This window comes from Babylonia areolata, chromosome 35, assembly GCF_041734735.1.
Source record: "Babylonia areolata isolate BAREFJ2019XMU chromosome 35, ASM4173473v1, whole genome shotgun sequence".
NCBI classification, from domain to species: domain Eukaryota; kingdom Metazoa; phylum Mollusca; class Gastropoda; order Neogastropoda; family Buccinidae; genus Babylonia; species Babylonia areolata.
The window spans coordinates 1,042,021-1,065,000 of NC_134910.1; the positions used below are offsets into that span (position 1 = coordinate 1,042,021).

Genomic DNA, 22,980 nt, shown 5'->3' on the forward strand with positions numbered 1-22,980 from the left:
AGGATGAGGTATGTGAGTATATGCATGCCTACACTGTGGGAGCAACAGGATATTGGAACGTATATATGTGTGTGTGTGTGTGTGTGTGTGTGTGTATCTTTGTATATATGTGTGTGGGGTTGGGGGTGGCAGATATGGGCGTATGTGTGTGTGCTTGTACAAGTAAGTGTTCATCTCTGTGAGTGTGTGTTTGTGTGTGTGAGTGTGTGTGTGTGTGTGTGTGCCGTGGAAGCTGCGATACGTAGACTAGAAATGAGTGTGAGGAGGAGGGGGGTGGAGGAGCGTAGACTAGAAATGAGTGTGTGGAGGAGGGGGGTAGAGGAGGTGCAAGGTAATGTGTGTGTGTGTGTGTGTGTGTGTGTGTGTTGGAGCTCATGTACGTTTATATGTATTTGACTGTGCTTTCATATCTGTGAAACTGCATGTTTGGTGGATTTCTGTTGTGCATGTGTGGGTGTGTGTGTGAATGTGTGTCTTCATGTTTTACATTTATTCGCTTATTTATCACCATTGTTGTCTTATTTATTTATTTTTTTATTTTATTTTATTTTTTTATTTTTTTTATTATTTTTATTTATTATTATTATTATTATTTTTTATTTGAATTTTTTTTTTATAAATCATTTTATTAGTATTACTATTATTATTACTACTACCTTTTTCTATATTATAATTATTATTCATTTATTTATTTATCTATGTAAGCTTATCTATTATTTATTCCCCTGTTTTTTTTTGTTTTTTTGTTTGTTTGTTTTTTTTTCTCAAGGCCTGACTAAGCGCGTTGGGTTACGCTGCTGGTCAGGCATCTGCTTGGCAGATGTGGTGTAGCGTATATGGTTTGTCCGAACGCAGTGACGCCTCCTTGAGCAACTGAAACTGAAACTGCTAGGCAGATGCCTGACAGCAGCATAACCCAACATGCTTTGTCAGGACTTGAGAGCATGCAGATATATCTGTGTACCTATCAGAGTGGATTTCTTTTTACATGATTTTGCCACAGGACAACACTCTCGTTGCCATAGGTTCTTTTCCAGTGCGCCAAGTGCGTGCAGCACACGGGACCTCGGTTTATCGTCTCATCCAAAAGACTAGACGCTCAGTTTGATTTCCCAGTCAAACCTGGGAGAAAGGGCGAGGGCGGGATTCGAACCCACACCCTCACAGACTCTCTGTACTGGCAGCTGAGCGTCTGAACCATTCCGCCCCCTTCCTCCCCCCTAATCCTCCCAGACAGATGGAGAAAGGGGTGGGGCAGCTGAGACTGAGGAGCTGAGGTGACAAAGATATAAACGTTGTCAGCAGACGACACAACACTGAAGAAGAAGACATGGCCACAGAAGTCTGCACCATGGAAGAAGCAGTGGCCACAGAAGTCTGCACCATGGAAGAAGCAGTGGCCACAGAAGTCTGCACCATGGAAGAAGCAGTGGCCACAGAAGTCTGCACCATGGAAGAAGCAGTGGCCACAGAAGTCTGCACCATGGAAGAAGCAGTGGCCACAGAAGTCTGCACCATGGAAGAAGCAGTGGCCACAGAAGTCTGCACCATGGAAGAAGCAGTGGCCACAGAAGTCTGCACCATGGAAGAAGCAGTGGCCACAGAAGTCTGCACCATGGAAGAAGCAGTGGCCACAGAAGTCTGCACCATGGAGGAAGCAGTGGCCACAGCACAGGATGCTGAAGCGTTGGTGACGGCCACTCTCCACACTCTGGGACACAAACAGTTGTTTCATCCCACGTTCCAGAGCTGGACGGACGGCAGCTCCCTGACAACCATGCCAGGGTCCCCCAACAACAGCGCCCTCTGCTGGGGGCCGCTGGCCGGGACACACTGAAGAGTTAAGGCCCCTGAGGTGGAGGTGGAGGGCGGCAGGTGGGGCCAGGGTGGGAGGGGGGGAAGAGAGGAGGGGGAGGACTCACAGGCGCAGGCAGCGTCGGCGCTTTGGGGGACGGGGTGGGAGTGGGAGTGGTTGTCGGGGGAGACGGTGTGCTGGACGATTCCTGCATCACCTGACGATGGCTCTGAAGACTCCTCGCCCCCTTCTCCCTCCCCTTCCTCCACCTCCTGTGCAGGTGGGGTGTGACCTGAGGTTTTGAGGTGTTCTCGCAGGTGGTACCTGCTGGCGAACTTTTTGCCGCATGCCTCACAGCTGTGGGGCAGGAGACCAAAGTGCACGGTCTTGACGTGTTTCCTCAGGCTGTTCCTGGCAGCGAACGTCTTGTGGCAGATGTCGCACTGGGCCCTTTGGCGTCCGGTCTTCCCCCCGTGCACGTTGTGCTTGTGTTCGATCACCGACGTGTGGCGGGTGAAAGTCTTGCCGCACAAGTCACACCTGTGGTCCCTGCGTCCAAAGTGGACGATGTTCTTGTGCTTGCGCAAGCTCTCCTGGGAGGAGTAGCGTTTGGGGCAGACGTCGCACGAGAACTTCAGTGAGGCTGCGTCTCTGTGTCTGGGCGTCAGGTAGCGCTCCATTTCTGCCGGGTCCGTGACCCGGATCCTTTGGTCCGCCTCCCGTTTGGCTTCCACGCCGTGCACGCTCCGCTGGTGTTTGTACATGTTTTTCTTGGCTGAGAAGTCCTTGTGACAAATGTCGCACTGGAACCCGCCCGGCTTTCGTTCTCCAACCTTGCGTATGGCAGGCGGCGCAGCGGCGCGTTTCTTTCCTGCGTGCTCCCCCTCCTCCTTCTCTTTGCTGAACTCCACCTCCTGAACGCTGAGCCTGTCCCGGCGCTTGCGGCAGGCCGGAGAGACCCGGTGCTTCTCCAGGGCGCACTTGCTGGTGAAGACATGGCCGCACTGCATGCAGGTGAAGGCCCTCTCCGGGGAGTGCGTCCTCAGGTGGACACGCAGGTACTGTGAGGTGCGCACCGCCTTGCCGCATACCCAGCACAGCAGGCTGCGCGTGGCGCGGCTGGCGTGTGTCTCCAGGTGGCGCCGCAGTTCTCGCATGCCGTAGTAGCCCTTGCCGCACAGCTCGCAGAAGAAGCGGTGCTGGCGGTCCTGGCTGTGGGTCTGGCAGTGAGCCGTCAGCGTGGATCGGTCCAGGAAGGTGGCGCCACACGCTTCACAGCGGAAGGGGCGGACCTTGGTGTGAGCGGCGTTGACGTGGCGCTGAAGCTTGGTCCTGGTGGCGTAGGCAGCGGGGCAGGCGGGGCAGGGGTGGGGGCGCCAGCGGAGGTGGGCCAGGCGGATGTGTTTGACCAGCACCCCCCGGTGTGTGAAGCAGGAGCCGCACTCCTTGCACTGGTAGCGGTCGTCCGGGGAATGGCGGAAGGACTTCCGCTTCCGTCTTGCATCTGGGAGTTCCACGTCGGCCACGCCCAGGTAGTGCCACGACAACCTGTTGTTGTTGCCAGGTGACGGTCCACAAGGGTCTGCCGTGTCGCTGTTGTTGTTGTTGCTGCCAGGTGACGGTCCACAAGGGTCTGCCGTGTCGCTGTTGTTGTTGTTGCTGCCAGGTGACGGTCCACAAAGGATTGCCGTGGTGCTGTTGTTTGACACCCCCCCACCCTGCCACCATGGCATCACCCCCTTCTCCTCCCCCTGGCCCCCTGTGGCAGCTGGGCAGCGTTGTTGTTGTTGTGCAGGTTCTGCGTCTCTGTTGTTGTCTGTGTCGTTGTCTGTGGGGGACGTGGAGTCTTCTGCTTCTGCTTTCACTGACTGCAGGTGGGTGGGGGGTGGTGAGGGTGAGGGTGTGTGGGCAGGGGGTGAGGGTGTGTGGGCAGGGGGTGAGAGTGTGTGGGTGGGGGGTGAGGGTGTGTGGGTGGGGGGTGAGGGTGAGGTTGTGTGGGCGGGAGGTGGGGGTGAGGATGTGTGGGCAGAGGGTGAGGGTAAGGTTGTGTGGGCGGGAGGTGGGGGTGGGGGTGTGTGGGCAGGGGGTGAGGGTGAGGGTGTGTGGGTGGGGGGTGAGGGTGAGGTTGTGTGGGCGGGAGGTGGGGGTGAGGGTGTGTTGTGGGCAGGGGGTGAGGGTGAGGTTGTGTGGGTGGGGGGTGAGGGTGAGGGTGTGGTGTGTGGGACGTGGCCATCATCTTCATCATCAGAGGCGGCAACGACCTGCAACAGCGGTGGCCCCGAGGAACGCAGGCCTGGTCTCCGAGGACGTCCGCCTGTCCTTCCTGTGACAGCCTGCCGACACAAGGCACAGTCGCTGGCATCACTGGACTTAACCCTGTCACCGCCAGTCAGTTTAGAGTGCAAATTAACCTTGTGCAGGAACCACAGAAAAGATGGTGTCTAAGAATAGCTGGGGATTCCCCTGTGATGTGTATGGCCAATCCTACCACTGAAAATTAAGAGCATTAGGTTAATGCACAAAAGGCCCATCATCTGGTTGCATTTCAGTGACATGGGTGCTTTACCTAGCTGGTGCCGAAATGCGACCATGGCGGTGAAAGGGTTAACAAAAGAAAGCTTCCATGGTATGGCCACGTAGCGAGATCCAGTGGCCTGGCTGAAACAGTCCTCCAAACAACTGCTGAGGGAGGGAGATGGAGGGAAGACAGAAAACAACACCATGGACTGTCAACATTGCAGAATGGATAGGATTCTTTATTGTTGCTTATAGTGCAGCCCACCACACCATGAAGACGCTCAGCTGCCAATACAGAGTCTGTGAGGGTGTGGGTTCGAATCCCGCTCTCGCCCTTTCTCCCAAGTTTGACTGGAAAATCAAACTGAATGTCTAGCCTTTTGGATTAGATGACAAACCGAGGTCCCGTGTGCAGCACGCACTTGGCGCACTGAAAAAGAACCCATGGCAGTGAGTGTTGTCCTCTAGCAAAATCATGTAGAAAGAAATCCACTTTGACAGGTACACAAAGATATTATATATATATATATATATCTAAGCATGCACTCAAGGCCTGACAAGCGAGTTGGGTGATGCTGTTATCATGCATCTGCCTAGAAGGTGTGGTGTAGCGTATATGGATTTGTCCAAACATAGTGACGCCTCCTTGAGAAAGTGAAACTGAAAGTGAAACAGTGCAGCATGCTGCATTCCCCAAAGGGCGACAGGGACCCAGTATAGCTCTGCTCTCACCTTGTGGCCCTGTGCCGCTCTGCTGCTGGCATCCTGTGGCTCCTTCTCTGCTGAGGACAACCCCTTGGACCTGTTCATTCCAAACCTTACAAAATAAACATCACTTTATCATACCGTTTAGAGTACAAAATAAACAACACTTTATCATACCGTTTAGATTACAAAATAAACATCACTTTATCATACCGTTTAGATTACAAAATAAACAACACTTTATCATACCGTTTAGAGAAATTGTTGAGAGGCTTGCTGGGGAAAAAAAGGGGGACTTGCTGAACCTTACAAGATAAAACTGTACTTCATTTTCTCTAGAAGAGAAATTGTTGACATGTTTGCTGATATACAAGGGTCATTCAATAAATAAGGTGAATTTTTCGGTATAAGGACTTCTAATACAGATAGAAGCTTACTTTTTTTCTTTTTTTTTTCAACGTAGTCTCCCAGCACTGTCACACACTTTTCCCATCTGTGCACAAGCTTCCGTATTCCCTCAGCGTAAAAATCTTTGGACTGATGTCTCAGCAGTCGCTCACAACACTTTTGACTTCATTGTCACTTTCAAACTTCGTGCCTCTCGTGAAGAGAAATTGTTGACATGTTTGCTGATATACGAGGGTCATTCAATAAATAAGGTGAATTTTTCGGTATAAGGACTTCTAATACAGATAGAAGCTTACTTTTTTTCTTTTTTTTTTCAATGTAGTCTCCCAGCACTGTCACACACTTTTCCCATCTGTGCACAAGCTTCCGTATTCCCTCAGTGTAAAAATCTTTGGACTGATGTCTCAGCCAGTCGCTCACAACACTTTTGACTTCATTGTCACTTTCAAACTTCGTGCCTTTCAAGTGACCAAACAGGTGAAAGTCTGAAGGGGCAAGGTCTGGGCTGTAAGGGGGATGAGGGAGCAGTTCCCAGCCCAGCTCGTTGATGGTCTGCACCGTTCGGGCTGCTGTGTGAGGCCTTGCATCTTTGGCACCCACCAGCAGCTGACCTTCGAGTAGCCAAGGTCATCATGGACAATTTTGTGTGCTGTCCCAACAGATAAGCTCAAAGTCCTTGCAATGTCATCCACTGTCACCCTTCTGTCAGACTGAATGAGGTCATTGACTGATTCGATCACCTCAGGAGACCTCACTTCTGTAGGCCTTCCAGGCCTGTCTTCATCCTCAACACTGCTCCGTCCTTCTTTGAACAATTTAGCCCACTTGTAGACATTTTTTTGCGGCTGAAACATGTGGCACCATACACAGTTGACATTCTCCTATGAATTTCAACTGGATTGCACCCTTCAGCAACCAAAAACTTGATAACTGACCGCTGTTCAATCCTGGAGCATGCTTCTTGGTCGGTCATCTTTGTTAATCGCCAAAACTCTCAAAGTTTTTTTTTTAATCTGCAAAACAAATTAAATCCATGTGAAAAAGAAGTAAAACAAAAAAAAATTTTTAAAAAGTAAGCTTCTATCTGTATTAGAAGTCCTTATACCGAAAAATTCACCTTATTTATTGAATGACCCTCGTATATATATATATATATATATATATATATATATATATATATATATATATATATATCACACACGCACACACACACACATCCCCCACACACCCCCAACACACATTCACCCACACTCACCACCCCCCCATCCCCCACACACACATCCCCCACACCCCCCAACACACATTCACCCACACTCCCCCCAACCCCCCATCACACACACACACATCCCCCACACACACCCAACACACATTCACCCACACTCCCCCCCCCCCCCCCATCACACACACACACACACCCAACACACATTCACCCACACTCCCCCCACACCCCCAACACACATTCACCCACACTCACCACCCCCCCATCACACACACACACATCCCCCACACTCACCCCCACCCCCCACTACTTCCCCAACACACATTCCCCACACACACTCAACTCTCCCTCCCCCCCCACCCACCTACCCCTGCCCCCACACTCCCCCACCACTCATACTCAAACCCCTCCCCCCTCCACACGCACACACCACCACACTCACAATCAACCGCACACACACACACACACACACAATTCCCCACATTCACACTCAATTCCCCCCCACCCCACCCCTCTCCACCCCCACAAACACCACCAAACTCACAATCAACCGCACACCCACACTCACCCATGCCCCCCCACTCCCCACATACACACTCACACTCAACCTCCTCATCCCCCCCCTCCCCCTCCCACACACACACAAACACATCCCCCACACTCACCCTACTCCCCACCCCACAAACACACATTCCCCCACACTCGCACTCAACCACCCTATCCCCCACTCTCCACACACACTCACTAACCCACACACACACAACCCCCCCACCCCACCCCCCCTACCCCCACCCCACACACACTCAACTCCACACACACACGCACACACACACACATCCTCCCAAACTCACCCACCCACACACACATATATTCGCACAAACACACACTCAACCCAACACACTAAAACACACACACACACACTCAACCCAACACCTTTGCGCGCACACACACACACACACACACTACCCCCCACCCCCTCACACACACTCACTACCCCCTCCCTCCCCCTCCACACACACACACACCTTGTTGGATATGCCTGAGGTAGGGTCCCGTTCCTTCTGGTCTTTCTGCCAGCCCTGGGGTGTGGGCCACCTTGAGTCAAGTCAAAGCCAGGTCTACTTTATCATCTCATCTCTCAAGACATTGCCACAGCGTCTTGCAGCTCACAACACAGACATAAGATACACACTCATCTCATCCTACTCCAGGTACGAGTTAACTTGCACCTCCCCTGTGGACCAGGTACCTGTATTCTCATTCCAACACACTCTCCTTCTTCTTCTGCGTTCGTGGGCTGCAACTCCCACGTTCACTCGTATGCACACGAGTGGGATTTTATGTGTATGACCGTTTTTACCCTGCCATGTAGGCAGCCATACTCCGTTTTCGGGGGTGTGCATGCTGGGTATGTTTTTGTTTCCATAACCCACCGAACGCTGACATGGATTACAGGATCTTTAACGTGCGTATTTGATCTTCTGCTTGCATATACACACGAAGGGGGTTCAGGCACTAACAGGTCTGCACATATGTTGACCTGGGAGATCGTAAAAATCTCCACCCTTTACCCACCAGGCGCCGTCACCCTCAGACTGAAAGTCCAATGCTTTAACCACTCGGCTATTGCGCCCGTCAACACACTCTTCTAATTTCGTTCATTCTCGCTCGGTACAGTTGGCATTCCAAACTAAACCATTTACGGATTCTGGAAGCATGAAAACGAAGGTTTGTTTGACCAGTTAAGTCAACAATTCTTCATTGATTTTCTCTGTTTTAGTGAAGCACCCTGTTTTTTCTGCAGTGGTGTCATGTAGTGCGGGTCAGCGGGAGTTAATGCAGACATGTGGCTGTGGGGTGGAGAGAGTTAAAAGACCTGTACCTGTCTTGGCATTCACACACACCATGTCAAAATTATACTGACGTACCTGAAGATATTTTACATACCCAAATACAGTTAATTCACAATTAAAACTATGCACAATAATCAACCAGTTCATCAATAAACCAATCAATCAAACTGTCAGTAGCAGCAACAACAATGGAAAATCAACAAGAAGAAGAATGCTACTACTACTATTATTACTACTATTACTACTCGTATCATTATAACTACTATTATTGTTACTGTAACTACTTCTACTCCTGTTCTTATATCTTTTATCATCATTATCATTATCATTATTATTATCATCATCATCATCATCATCATTAGTAGTAGTAGTAGTAGTAGTAGTAGTATTGTTGTTGTTGTTGTTATCATCATCATTGTTATCATCATTGTGATCATTACTATTACTATAGTGATGATGATGATTGTTATTACTGTTGGGCTGAGCACTTCAACAGTGTCTTAAATCGCCCTTCCTCCATAAATGATGAAGCCATAGACCGTCTCCCACAAGTCCCCACCAACGAAGCACTGGACGATCCGCCAACACTTCTTGAGACCCAGAAAGCAATCCGTCTGCTATCCAGTGGCAAAGCACCTGGCTCAGACTCCATACCAGCAGAGGTCTACAAGGATGGAGGCACTGTGCTGACTGAGAAGCTTCATCAGCTGTACTCACTCATGTGGAAAGAAGAGACGATCCCCCAGGATTTCAAAGATGCATCTATCATTCACTTGTACAAGCGAAAGGGGAACCGGCAAGCCTGTGATAACCATCGGGGCATTTCCTTGCTCTCCATCGCAGGCAAGATACTTGCCAGGATCCTACTAAACCGCCTCACAGCACACCTTGACCAAGGTCATTTGCCTGAGAGCCAATGTGGATTCCGGAAAGAGCGCGGAACCACCGACATGGTGTTTGCTGCAAGGCAGCTGCAAGAGAAATGTCAGGAGCAAAATGCTGATCTGTTCTCCACCTATGTCGACCTCACTAAGGCCTTTGACACCGTGAGTAGAGAGGGACTGTGGAAGATCATGGCCAAGTACGGATGCCCTCGGAAATTTATTTCCTTGGTCAGCCAATTCCATGAAGGCATGCAGGCTCGAGTCCAGGACAATGGCGAAACATCTGCTCCTTTTGCTGTCACAAATGGTGTCAAGCAAGGCTGCGTCCTGGCTCCAACGCTGTTCAGCCTCATGTTCTCTGCAATGCTTACTGATGCCTTCAGAGATGGCGATGTTGGAATCGGCCTAAAGTACCGAACAGATGGCAAGCTGTTTAACCTCAGAAGGCTTCAAGCAAAAACGAAGGTCATGACAGACATCATCAGAGACTTTTTGTTTGCTGATGACTGTGCCCTCAACGCTGGATCTGAAGCTGACATGCAACTCAGCGTCGACAAGTTTGCCACTGCCAGCAGGAACTTCGGCCTTACCATCAGCACGCGGAAAACTGAAGTTCTCCATCAGCCAGCCCCAGGGAAACCCTACATTGAGCCCAACATCACAGTCAACGGTCAGAGACTCAGTGCGGTGGAGCGGTTCACATACCTTGGCAGCACACTGTCACGAAATGCGACCATCGACGATGAAGTGAATGTCAGGATTGCAAGAGCAAGTGCAACTTTTGGTAGACTCAGTGCAAATGTCTGGAACAGAAGAGGCATTAGTCTTGAGACCAAGCTAAAGGTCTATAGAGCAGTAGTTCTCCCCACACTACTGTACGGCTGCGAAACTTGGACAGTGTACCAACGACATGCCAAGAAGCTGAACCACTTCCACACAACATGCCTCAGGAAGCTACTGAACATCAAGTGGCAAGACAGGACCCCAGACACAGAGGTGCTCGCAAAAGCCACCCTTCCCAGCATCTTCACCATCCTGATGCAGTCCCAGCTTCGCTGGGCTGGACACGTGGCGCGCATGCCAGACCATCGGCTGCCCAAAAGGCTCTTCTATGGCGAGCTGCAACAAGGGAAGAGATCACACGGAGGTCAGAAGAAGCGCTTCAGAGATACTCTGAAAGTCTCTCTGAAAGCGTTTGATATCAACCCTGACTCCTGGGAGGAATCTGCAGTGGACCGTAACAAATGGCGCGCTGCTGTGCACAAAGGCGCCAAGTTGTGCGAGGCCAACAGGACTGCTGCAGCTGTTCAGAAGAGGCAGGCCAGAAAGTCACGGGCAAACAAGCTCCCTGACAGTGATATGCCTGTCTTTGTCTGCCCCAACTGTCAGCGAACATTTCGTGCGCAGATTGGACTATTCAGCCATCTGCGCACTCACAGATAGACTCATGAGCATCCTTCCCCCCACCCCACCACCACCCTCCCCCCATCCCCCATCTGGATGACAACGATGGTCATCATCGATCTCGATGGACACACCACCATCATCATCATTGTTAATATTACTATTACTATAGTGATGATGATGATGATTATTGCTGTTGTTGTTATCATCAGCAGCAGCAGCAGCATAACTACAATACTACTAATGCTACTAACATTGCTACCTGTTGTTGTTGTTTTGTTGTGTTGTTGTTGTTGTTTTTCTTCTTCTTCTTATCATCATCATCATTATCATTAGAATTATAATACTATTAATGCTATAAACACTGCTACCTCTTACTATTATCATCAATATCATCAGAATTGTTCTTGTTGTTATCACCATCATTATCATCAGAATTGTTCTTGTTATCACCATCATTATCATCAGAATTGTTCTTGTTGTTATCACCATCATTATCATCAGAATTGTTCTTGTTATCACCATCATTATCATCAGAATTGTTCTTGTTGTTATCACCATCAATATCATCAGAATTGTTCTTGTTGTTATCACCATCATTATCATCATAACTACAATACTACCACTGCCACAAACAGAGAGGAGTGATGGCCTGGAGGTAACGCGTGTGTCTAGGAAGTGAGAGAATCGGAGTGCACTGGATCAAATCAGTGACCAATATTTTCTCCCCCTCCACTTCAGTGGTGGTCTGGACGCTAGTCATTCAGATGAGATGATAAACCGAGGTCCCACGTGCAGCATGCAATTAGCACGCGTAAAAGAACACACAACAACAAAAGGGCTGTCCTTGACAAAAGTCTGTAGAAAAATCCACTTCAATAGGAGAACAAATAAAATTGTAGCCGGGAAAAAATACAAAAAAAAAGGGTGGCGCAGTCAGTGTAGCGACGTGCTGTCCCTGGGGAGAGCAGCCTGAATTTCACCCAGAGAAATCTGTTGTGACAAAAAGAGTGAATAGAAAAACAAACACTGGTACCTGCAGTGTCTCCCTGTGGCGGTGTTTGTCCATTTGTTCTGCGGGTCAGCACCTTCCTCTTGATGGCCAGCTGTGGCGGTGTTTGTCCATTTGTTCTGCGGGTCAGCACATTCCTCTTGATGGCCAGCTGTGGCCACTCCTCACCTTGGAAGGCAAGAGGAAAAAAACAAAAGTTTTTCTTTTACTTCTTTTTTTCCCATCTACTGCAGCGGTAAAAATACCAGACTGCAATACAATACAATGCAATACAACACAATACAATGCAATACAACACAATACAATGCAATACAACACAATGCAATACAACACAATACAATACAATACAATGCAATACAATACAATGCAATACATCAAAACACAATGCAACACAATACACTATTTCCCCCCACCTACACCACAGGTAAAATACCAGAGACTGCAACACAGTACAGCACAATACACTATTTCCCCCACCTACACCACAGGTAAAATACCAGAGACTGCAACACAGTACAGCACAATACACTATTTCCCCCACCTACACCACAGGTAAAATACCACAGACTGCAACACAGTACAGCACAATACACTATTCCCCCACCTACAGCACAGGTAAAATACCAGAGACTGCAACACAGTACAGCACAATACACTATTTCCCCCACCTACACCACAGGTAAAATACCAGAGACTGCAACACAGTACAGCACAATACACTATTTCCCCCCACCTACACCACAGGTAAAATACCAGAGACTGCAACACAGTACAGCACAATACACTATTCCCCCCACCTACACCACAGGTAAAATACCAGAGACTGCAACACAGTACAGCACAATACACTATTTCCCCCCACCTACACCACAGGTAAAATACCACAGACTGCAACACAGTACAGCACAATACACTATTTCCCCCCACCTACACCACAGGTAAAATACCAGAGACTGCAACACAGTACAGCACAATACACTATTTCCCCCACCTACACCACAGGTAAAATACCAGAGACTGCAACACAGTACAGCACAATACACTATTCCCCCACCTACACCACAGGTAAAATACCAGAGACTGCAACACAGTACAGCACAATACACTATTTCCCCCCACCTACACCACAGGTAAAATACCAGAGACTGCAACACAGTACAGCACAATACACCATTTCCCCCCACCTACACCACAGGTAAAATACCAGAGACTGCAACACAGTACAGCACAATACACCATTTCCCCCCACCTACACCACAGGTAAAATACCACAGACTGCAACACAGTACAGCACAATACACTATTCCCCCACCTACACCACAGGTAAAATACCAGAGACTGCAACACAGTACAGCACAATACACTATTTCCCCACCTACAGCACAGGTAAAATACCAGAGACTGCAACACAGTACAGCACAATACACTATTTCCCCCACCTACACCACAGGTAAAATACCACAGACTGCAACACAGTACAGCACAATACACTATTTCCCCACCTACAGCACAGGTAAAATACCAGAGACTGCAACACAGTACAGCACAATACACTATTTCCCCCACCTACACCACAGGTAAAATACCACAGACTGCAACACAGTACAGCACAATACACTATTCCCCCCACCTACAGCACAGGTAAAATACCAGAGACTGCAACACAGTACAGCACAATACACTATTCCCCCACCTACACCACAGGTAAAATACCACAGACTGCAACACAGTACAGCACAATACACTATTTCCCCCCACCTACACCACAGGTAAAATACCACAAACTGCAACACAGTACAGCACAATACACTATTTCCCCCACCTACACCACAGGTAAAATACCAGAGACTGCAACACAGTACAGCACAATACACTATTTCCCCCCACCTACAGCACAGGTAAAATACCAGAGACTGCAACACAGTACAGCACAATACACTATTTCCCCCCACCTACACCACAGGTAAAATACCAGAGACTGCAACACAGTACAGCACAATACACTATTTCCCCCACCTACACCACAGGTAAAATACCAGAGACTGCAACACAGTACAGCACAATACACTATTTCCCCCACCTACACCACAGGTAAAATACCAGAGACTGCAACACAGTACAGCACAATACACTATTTCCCCACCGACACCACAGGTAAAATACCAGAGACTGCAACACAGTACAGCACAATACACTATTTCCCCCACCTACACCACAGGTAAAATACCAGAGACTGCAACACAGTACAGCACAATACACTATTTCCCCCCACCTACACCACAGGTAAAATACCAGAGACTGCAACACAGTACAGCACAATACACTATTTCCCCCCACCTACAGCACAGGTAAAATACCAGAGACTGCAACACAGTACAGCACAATACACTATTTCCCCACCTACACCACAGGTAAAATACCAGAGACTGCAACACAGTACAGCACAATACACCATTTCCCCCCACCTACACCACAGGTAAAATACCAGAGACTGCAACACAGTACAGCACAATACACTATTTCCCCCCACCTACACCACAGGTAAAATACCAGAGACTGCAACACAGTACAGCACAATACACTATTTCCCCCCACCTACACCACAGGTAAAATACCAGAGACTGACACAGTACAGCACAATACACTATTTCCCCACCTACAGCACAGGTAAAATACCAGAGACTGCAACACAGTACAGCACAATACACTATTTCCCCCACCTACAGCACAGGTAAAATACCAGAGACTGCAACACAGTACAGCACAATACACTATTTCCCCACCTACACCACAGGTAAAATACCAGAGACTGCAACACAGTACAGCACAATACACTATTTCCCCCACCTACACCACAGGTAAAATACCAGAGACTGCAACACAGTACAGCACAATACACTATTTCCCCCCACCTACACCACAGGTAAAATACCAGAGACTGCAACACAGTACAGCACAATACACTATTTCCCCCCACCTACACCACAGGTAAAATACCAGAGACTGCAGCACAGTACAGCACAATACACTATTTCCCCCACCTACACCACAGGTAAAATACCACAGACTGCAACACAGTACAGCACAATACACTATTTCCCCCACCTACACCACAGGTAAAATACCAGAGACTGCAACACAGTACAGCACAATACACTATTTCCCCCACCTACACCACAGGTAAAATACCAGAGACTGCAACACAGTACAGCACAATACACTATTCCCCCCACCTACACCACAGGTAAAATACCAGAGACTGCAACACAGTACAGCACAATACACTATTCCCCCCACCTACACCACAGGTAAAATACCAGAGACTGCAACACAGTACAGCACAATACACTATTCCCCCCACCTACACCACAGGTAAAATACCAGAGACTGCAACACAGTACAGCACAATACACTATTTCCCCCCACCTACACCACAGGTAAAATACCACAGACTGCAACACAGTACAGCACAATACACTATTTCCCCCCACCTACACCACAGGTAAAATACCAGAGACTGCAACACAGTACAGCACAATACACTATTTCCCCCACCTACACCACAGGTAAAATACCAGAGACTGCAACACAGTACAGCACAATACACTATTCCCCCACCTACACCACAGGTAAAATACCAGAGACTGCAACACAGTACAGCACAATACACTATTTCCCCCCACCTACACCACAGGTAAAATACCAGAGACTGCAACACAGTACAGCACAATACACCATTTCCCCCCACCTACACCACAGGTAAAATACCAGAGACTGCAACACAGTACAGCACAATACACCATTTCCCCCCACCTACACCACAGGTAAAATACCACAGACTGCAACACAGTACAGCACAATACACTATTCCCCCACCTACACCACAGGTAAAATACCAGAGACTGCAACACAGTACAGCACAATACACTATTTCCCCACCTACAGCACAGGTAAAATACCAGAGACTGCAACACAGTACAGCACAATACACTATTTCCCCACCTACACCACAGGTAAAATACCACAGACTGCAACACAGTACAGCACAATACACTATTTCCCCACCTACAGCACAGGTAAAATACCAGAGACTGCAACACAGTACAGCACAATACACTATTTCCCCCACCTACACCACAGGTAAAATACCACAGACTGCAACACAGTACAGCACAATACACTATTCCCCCCACCTACAGCACAGGTAAAATACCAGAGACTGCAACACAGTACAGCACAATACACTATTCCCCCACCTACACCACAGGTAAAATACCACAGACTGCAACACAGTACAGCACAATACACTATTTCCCCCCACCTACACCACAGGTAAAATACCACAAACTGCAACACAGTACAGCACAATACACTATTTCCCCCACCTACACCACAGGTAAAATACCAGAGACTGCAACACAGTACAGCACAATACACTATTTCCCCCCACCTACAGCACAGGTAAAATACCAGAGACTGCAACACAGTACAGCACAATACACTATTTCCCCCCACCTACACCACAGGTAAAATACCAGAGACTGCAACACAGTACAGCACAATACACTATTTCCCCCACCTACACCACAGGTAAAATACCAGAGACTGCAACACAGTACAGCACAATACACTATTTCCCCCACCTACACCACAGGTAAAATACCAGAGACTGCAACACAGTACAGCACAATACACTATTTCCCCCACCGACACCACAGGTAAAATACCAGAGACTGCAACACAGTACAGCACAATACACTATTTCCCCCACCTACACCACAGGTAAAATACCAGAGACTGCAACACAGTACAGCACAATACACTATTTCCCCCACCTACACCACAGGTAAAATACCAGAGACTGCAACACAGTACAGCACAATACACTATTTCCCCCCACCTACAGCACAGGTAAAATACCAGAGACTGCAACACAGTACAGCACAATACACTATTTCCCCCACCTACACCACAGGTAAAATACCAGAGACTGCAACACAGTACAGCACAATACACTATTTCCCCCCACCTACACCACAGGTAAAATACCAGAGACTGCAACACAGTACAGCACAATACACTATTTCCCCCCACCTACACCACAGGTAAAATACCAGAGACTGCAACACAGTACAGCACAATACACTATTTCCCCCACCTACACCACAGGTAAAATACCAGAGACTGCAACACAGTACAGCACAATACACTATTTCCCCACCTACAGCACAGGTAAAATACCAGAGACTGCAACACAGTACAGCACAATACACTATTTCCCCCCACCTACAGCACAGGTAAAATACCAGAGACTGCAACACAGTACAGCACAATACACTATTTCCCCACCTACACCACAGGTAAAATACCAGAGACTGCAACACAGTACAGCACAATACACTATTTCCCCCCACCTACACCACAGGTAAAATACCAGAGACTGCAACACAGTACAGCACAATACACTATTTCCCCCCACCTACACCACAGGTAAAATACCAGAGACTGCAACACAGTACAGCACAATACACTATTTCCCCCCACCTACACCACAGGTAAAATACCAGAGACTGCAGCACAGTACAGCACAATACACTATTTCCCCCACCTACACCACAGGTAAAATACCACAGACTGCAACACAGTACAGCACAATACACTATTTCCCCCACCTACACCACAGGTAAAATACCAGAGACTGCAACACAGTACAGCACAATACACTATTTCCCCCACCTACACCACAGGTAAAATACCAGAGACTGCAACACAGTACAGCACAATACACTATTTCCCCCCACCTACAGCACAGGTAAAATACCAGAGACTGCAACACAGTACAGCACAATACACTATTTCCCCACCTACACCACAGGTAAAATACCAGAGACTGCAACACAGTACAGCACAATACACCATTTCCCCCCACCTACACCACAGGTAAAATACCAGAGACTGCAACACAGTACAGCACAATACACTATTTCCCCCCACCTACACCACAGGTAAAATACCAGAGACTGCAACACAGTACAGCACAATACACTATTTCCCCCCACCTACACCACAGGTAAAATACCAGAGACTGCAACACAGTACAGCACAATACACTATTTCCCCACCTACAGCACAGGTAAAATACCAGAGACTGCAACACAGTACAGCACAATACACTATTTCCCCCCACCTACAGCACAGGTAAAATACCAGAGACTGCAACACAGTACAGCACAATACACTATTTCCCCACCTACACCACAGGTAAAATACCAGAGACTGCAACACAGTACAGCACAATACACTATTTCCCCCCACCTACACCACAGGTAAAATACCAGAGACTGCAACACAGTACAGCACAATACACTATTTCCCCCCACCTACACCACAGGTAAAATACCAGAGACTGCAACACAGTACAGCACAATACACTATTTCCCCCACCTACACCACAGGTAAAATACCAGAGACTGCAGCACAGTACAGCACAATACACTATTTCCCCCACCTACACCACAGGTAAAATACCACAGACTGCAACACAGTACAGCACAATACACTATTTCCCCCACCTACACCACAGGTAAAATACCAGAGACTGCAACACAGTACAGCACAATACACTATTTCCCCCACCTACACCACAGGTAAAATACCAGAGACTGCAACACAGTACAGCACAATACACTATTCCCCCCACCTACACCACAGGTAAAATACCAGAGACTGCAACACAGTACAGCACAATACACTATTCCCCCCACCTACACCACAGGTAAAATACCAGAGACTGCAACACAGTACAGCACAATACACTATTTCCCCACCAACAGCACAGGTAAAATACCAGAGACTGCAACACAGTACAGCACAATACACTATTTCCCCCCACCTACACCACAGGTAAAATACCAGAGACTGCAACACAGTACAGCACAATACACTATTTCCCCCCACCTACACCACAGGTAAAATACCAGAGACTGCAACACAGTACAGCACAATACACTATTCCCCCACCTACACCACAGGTAAAATACCAGAGACTGCAACACAGTACAGCACAATACACTATTTCCCCCCACCTACACCACAGGTAAAATACCAGAGACTGCAACACAGTACAGCGCAGTACAAATATTACAACACAACACAATGTCATGCTGTACATTGCTGCGTTACCTTCCATACAGGAGGTTAAATACAAGACCTCAAAAGACAAGACAAGACAAGACAATGCTATACATTACTTTCTTCCCACCTTTAGAGAAGGTAAAATAGAAGGCCTCAAAAGACAAGACAAGGCTATACATTACCTTCTTCCCATCTTTAGAGGTAAACTAATGGACAACACAAGACCTCACAAGACATGGCCAGACCTCACAAGACACGTCCAGACCTCACAAGACAGGACAACACAAGACCTCACAAGACATGGCCAGACCTCACAAGACACGGCCAGACCTCACAAGACAGGACAACACAAGACCTCACAAGACATGGCCAGACCTCACAAGACATGGCCAGACCTCATAAGACAGGACAACACAAGACCTCACAAGACATGGCCAGACCTCACAAGACATGGCCAGACCTCACAAGACATGGCCAGACCTCACAAGACAGGACAACACAAGACCTCACAAGACATGGCCAGACCTCATAAGACAGGACAACACAAGACCTCACAAAACATGGCCAGACCTCATAAGACAGGACAACACAAGACCTCACAAGACATGGCCAGACCTCATAAGACAGGACAACACAAGACCTCACAAGACATGGCCAGACCTCATAAGACAGGACAACACAAGACCTCACAAGACATGGCCAGACCTCATAAGACAGGACAACGCAAGACCTCACAAGACATGGTCAGACCTCATAAGACAGGACAACACAAGACTGGCCAGACCTCATAAGACAGGACAACACAAGACATGGCCAGACCTCATAAGACAGGACAACACAAGACATGGCCAGACCTCATGAGACAGGACAGCACAAGACATGGCCAGACCTCATAAGACAGGACAACACAAGACCTCACAAGACATGGCCAGACCTCATAAGACAGGACAACACAAGACCTCACAAGACATGGCCAGACCTCATAAGACAGGACAACACAAGACCTCACAAGACATGGCCAGACCTCATAAGACAGGACAACACAAGACCTCACAAGATATGGCCAGACCTCATAAGACAGGACAACGCAAGACCTCACAAGACATGGCCAGACCTCATAAGACAGGACAACACAAGACCTCACAAGACATGGCCAGACCTCATAAGACAGGACAACACAAGATCGCACACGACCAGTCAAGATCACACAAGACAAGATCACACAAGATCGCACAAGACCAGACAAAATTGCACAAGACAAGACAAGATCAGACAAGACAAGACAAGATCCCACAAGACAAGATCACACAAGACCAGACAAGATCGCACAACACAAGATCGCACACAACCAGACAAGATCGCACAAGACAAGATCGCACATGACCAGACAAGATCGCACTAGACAAGACAAGATCACACAAGACAAGACACAACAAGACACGACCAGACAAGATCACACAAGACAAAACAAGATCACACCAGACAACGTCGCACAAGACACGACAGCACAAGACAGGACCAGACAAGACAGCACAAGACAAGACCACACAAGACAGGACCAGACAAGACAGCACAAGACAAGACATGATCGCACAAGACAAGACAAGACAGCACAAGACAAGACAAGATCAAACAAGACAAGATCGCACAAGACAAGACAAAGACCTCTCAAGCCAAGCCAGGACAGGACAGGACAGGACAAGGCGTCATCAGCAGCCTCCTCAGGCTGTGGTGGTGAGTCTGGCATCATGCACACTGCGTCATCAGTACCATCATCGTCACCAGCCACTTCTTCCTCTTTCACCGGCACATCTGACAGAGACCGCTGTCCACACTGTCCAGTGTCTCTGCCGGCACACTGGGAATTCTGGGAAGGATTGGCTGTGGTCGGCAATGGCGGCAATTCTGATTTGACCGATGCGCTGCCTGCAAGAGTCTGTGCTGACCGTCCCTCCTTTCTCCGGAACACACTGCTGTTGATGGCTTCTGATTGGTTGATCCCCCATGGTGGCACCGAGGTGCTCGTTTCCAGTTGGCTAGTTTCAGACAACAGTCCTGTTCTTGTTTGTGATTGGCTGATGCTTGGCCATACCTGGCTGGTTGCTGGCTGTGACTGGTCAATTTCTGGAGGCAGCAGGTTTGTTCTTGTTTGTGACTGGTTGGATTCCGGTGATGAGAAACTGGGTCTTGTCTGTGGCTGGCCAGGTTCCGGCGACTGTTTGCTGTGGGGAGACAGGTGGGTGGAGCGCTGTCCAGGTGAGAGAGCGGATGTCAGGTGGTGGGCAGGTGGGTGGGTGGAGCGCTGTCCAGGTGAGAGAGCGGACGTCAGGTGGTGGGCAGGTGGGTGGGTGGAGCGGCAGGCATCACACAGAGGAGTGAGGGGACAGTGACAGCCACAGCACAGTACTGGTGACAAGCCCTGCTCCTTGTACACGTCATACCTGTGACACACACACTTTACTTGTACACGTCATACCTGTAACACACACACTTTACTTGTACACGTCATACCTGTGACACACACACTTTACTTGTACACGTCATACCTGTTACACACGCACACAGAAACACACACACACACACACACTTAACTTGTACATGTCATATGTGTAACACACACACACACACACACGCTTCACTTGTACACATTATACCTTAAGACATACATGATACAAACACACACACACTTTACTCATACCTCTATCTATCTATCTATCTGTGTGTGTGTGTGTGTGTGTGTGTGTGTGTGTGTGTGTGTCTATCTATCTGTCTATATTATATATGTATTGACAGAGAGAGAGAGACAGAGACAGAGAGACAGAGACAGAGAGACAGAGACAGAGACAGAGAGACAGAGACACAGAGAGAGAGAGACAGACAGACACAGAGAGAGACAGACAGAGACACAGAGACAGAGAGACAGACAGAGAGAGACAGAGACAGAGACACAGAGAGAGAGAGAGAGAGAGACAGAGACAGAGACACAGAGAGAGAGAGAGATCTCAAAATGGGACACACAACAGCAAAAAAGCAACAAACCAATAACAAAACCAAATGAAGCGCTGATGATGAGATACACACACACACACACACACACACACATATCTCATAATCTCAGCATCATCAAAGTCCTTGCCCCAGTCGACTGTAATGAAACAAAATAACATTACTGGACAACACACACTGTCCACACAGGGAAGGAAGAAAGGTGGTGGTCATGAAATAAAATGTATGACAGTCAGTCATGTCCGACTAGGACCATCAGCACAGCTGAGGAGGCAACTGCTGTCCCAACTATCTGGGCTAGAATTTGATTATAACGGAGACTCAGAATGTTTTGCCAAAGTTACACCTCCACTCTCTCGGCCAAGAGCGTTTTAGAACAGTCGGCGTTGGGATGGTTACCGAAGGCCAGCTAGCTCCCAAGGCTGCAGCACTGAGAGCCAGTGCAATCTTGAAGTCCAAGTTTGAAAGTCTATAGTCCTTCACAAAAGACTTTCTAGAGCTGTAAATGACTTCCCACTGCAATGGAGATACCATTGATCACACAGCTCTCTCTTCGCTGCTGGCCCAAACGTAAGCTTATGTCAATCTGTGATGTAAGCTGAGCGTCGTGAAATAAAACAGTCATCAAATAAATAACAAAACAAACAGACAAACAAAGAAATAGATAAAAAGCATAGCTGACATGTGAATGAGGAAAGCGGCAATGTGGTGGTCAGTGGTCAGTCCCTCCATCAAACCCACACTCTGCCACTGCTCAAAGGTGGCCTGGTCCATAGATATCGCCCTCATCTCCATGGCAACACAGCTCCCAGGGTCTGTGGACAGAGGCGGAGGGAGAAGGGGCAGGGTGGAAGGTGCCACTTCACTTCATCGTCTGCAACAACAGCTTCCTGTTTCATTTTTTGTTACTTTATTTTTTTTGTTTTTTGTTTTTCAGTTCGTATCATGAACAACGCTGATCAGTTCATTATTGTTCATATTGAAATGACAGAAAAGTACACACATAACCGTGCAAATATTTCTTGACAAGCAGTAGAATGCCC

The 22,980-nt window shown here is 48.1% G+C and overlaps 1 protein-coding gene across 1 annotated transcript in view; it reads right to left on the bottom strand.

The window, feature by feature from the left end:
• Positions 1 to 1,590: 1,590 nt before the first annotated feature.
• Positions 1,591 to 22,980, bottom strand: part of LOC143277751 (uncharacterized) — a 23,446-nt gene continuing 2,056 nt past the window's right edge. The window contains exons 2-8 of the mRNA XM_076582655.1: positions 22,620 to 22,811; positions 20,597 to 21,372; positions 11,822 to 11,965; positions 7,670 to 7,739; positions 5,045 to 5,114; positions 3,877 to 4,128; positions 1,591 to 3,663 (exon numbers count right to left, since the gene is read on the bottom strand). Coding sequence (XP_076438770.1) covers positions 1,732 to 3,663; positions 3,877 to 4,128; positions 5,045 to 5,114; positions 7,670 to 7,739; positions 11,822 to 11,965; positions 20,597 to 21,372; positions 22,620 to 22,732 — 3,357 coding nt within the window. The 5' untranslated portion in view covers positions 22,733 to 22,811 and the 3' untranslated portion in view covers positions 1,591 to 1,731. The remainder of the gene's footprint in view (positions 3,664 to 3,876; positions 4,129 to 5,044; positions 5,115 to 7,669; positions 7,740 to 11,821; positions 11,966 to 20,596; positions 21,373 to 22,619; positions 22,812 to 22,980) is intronic.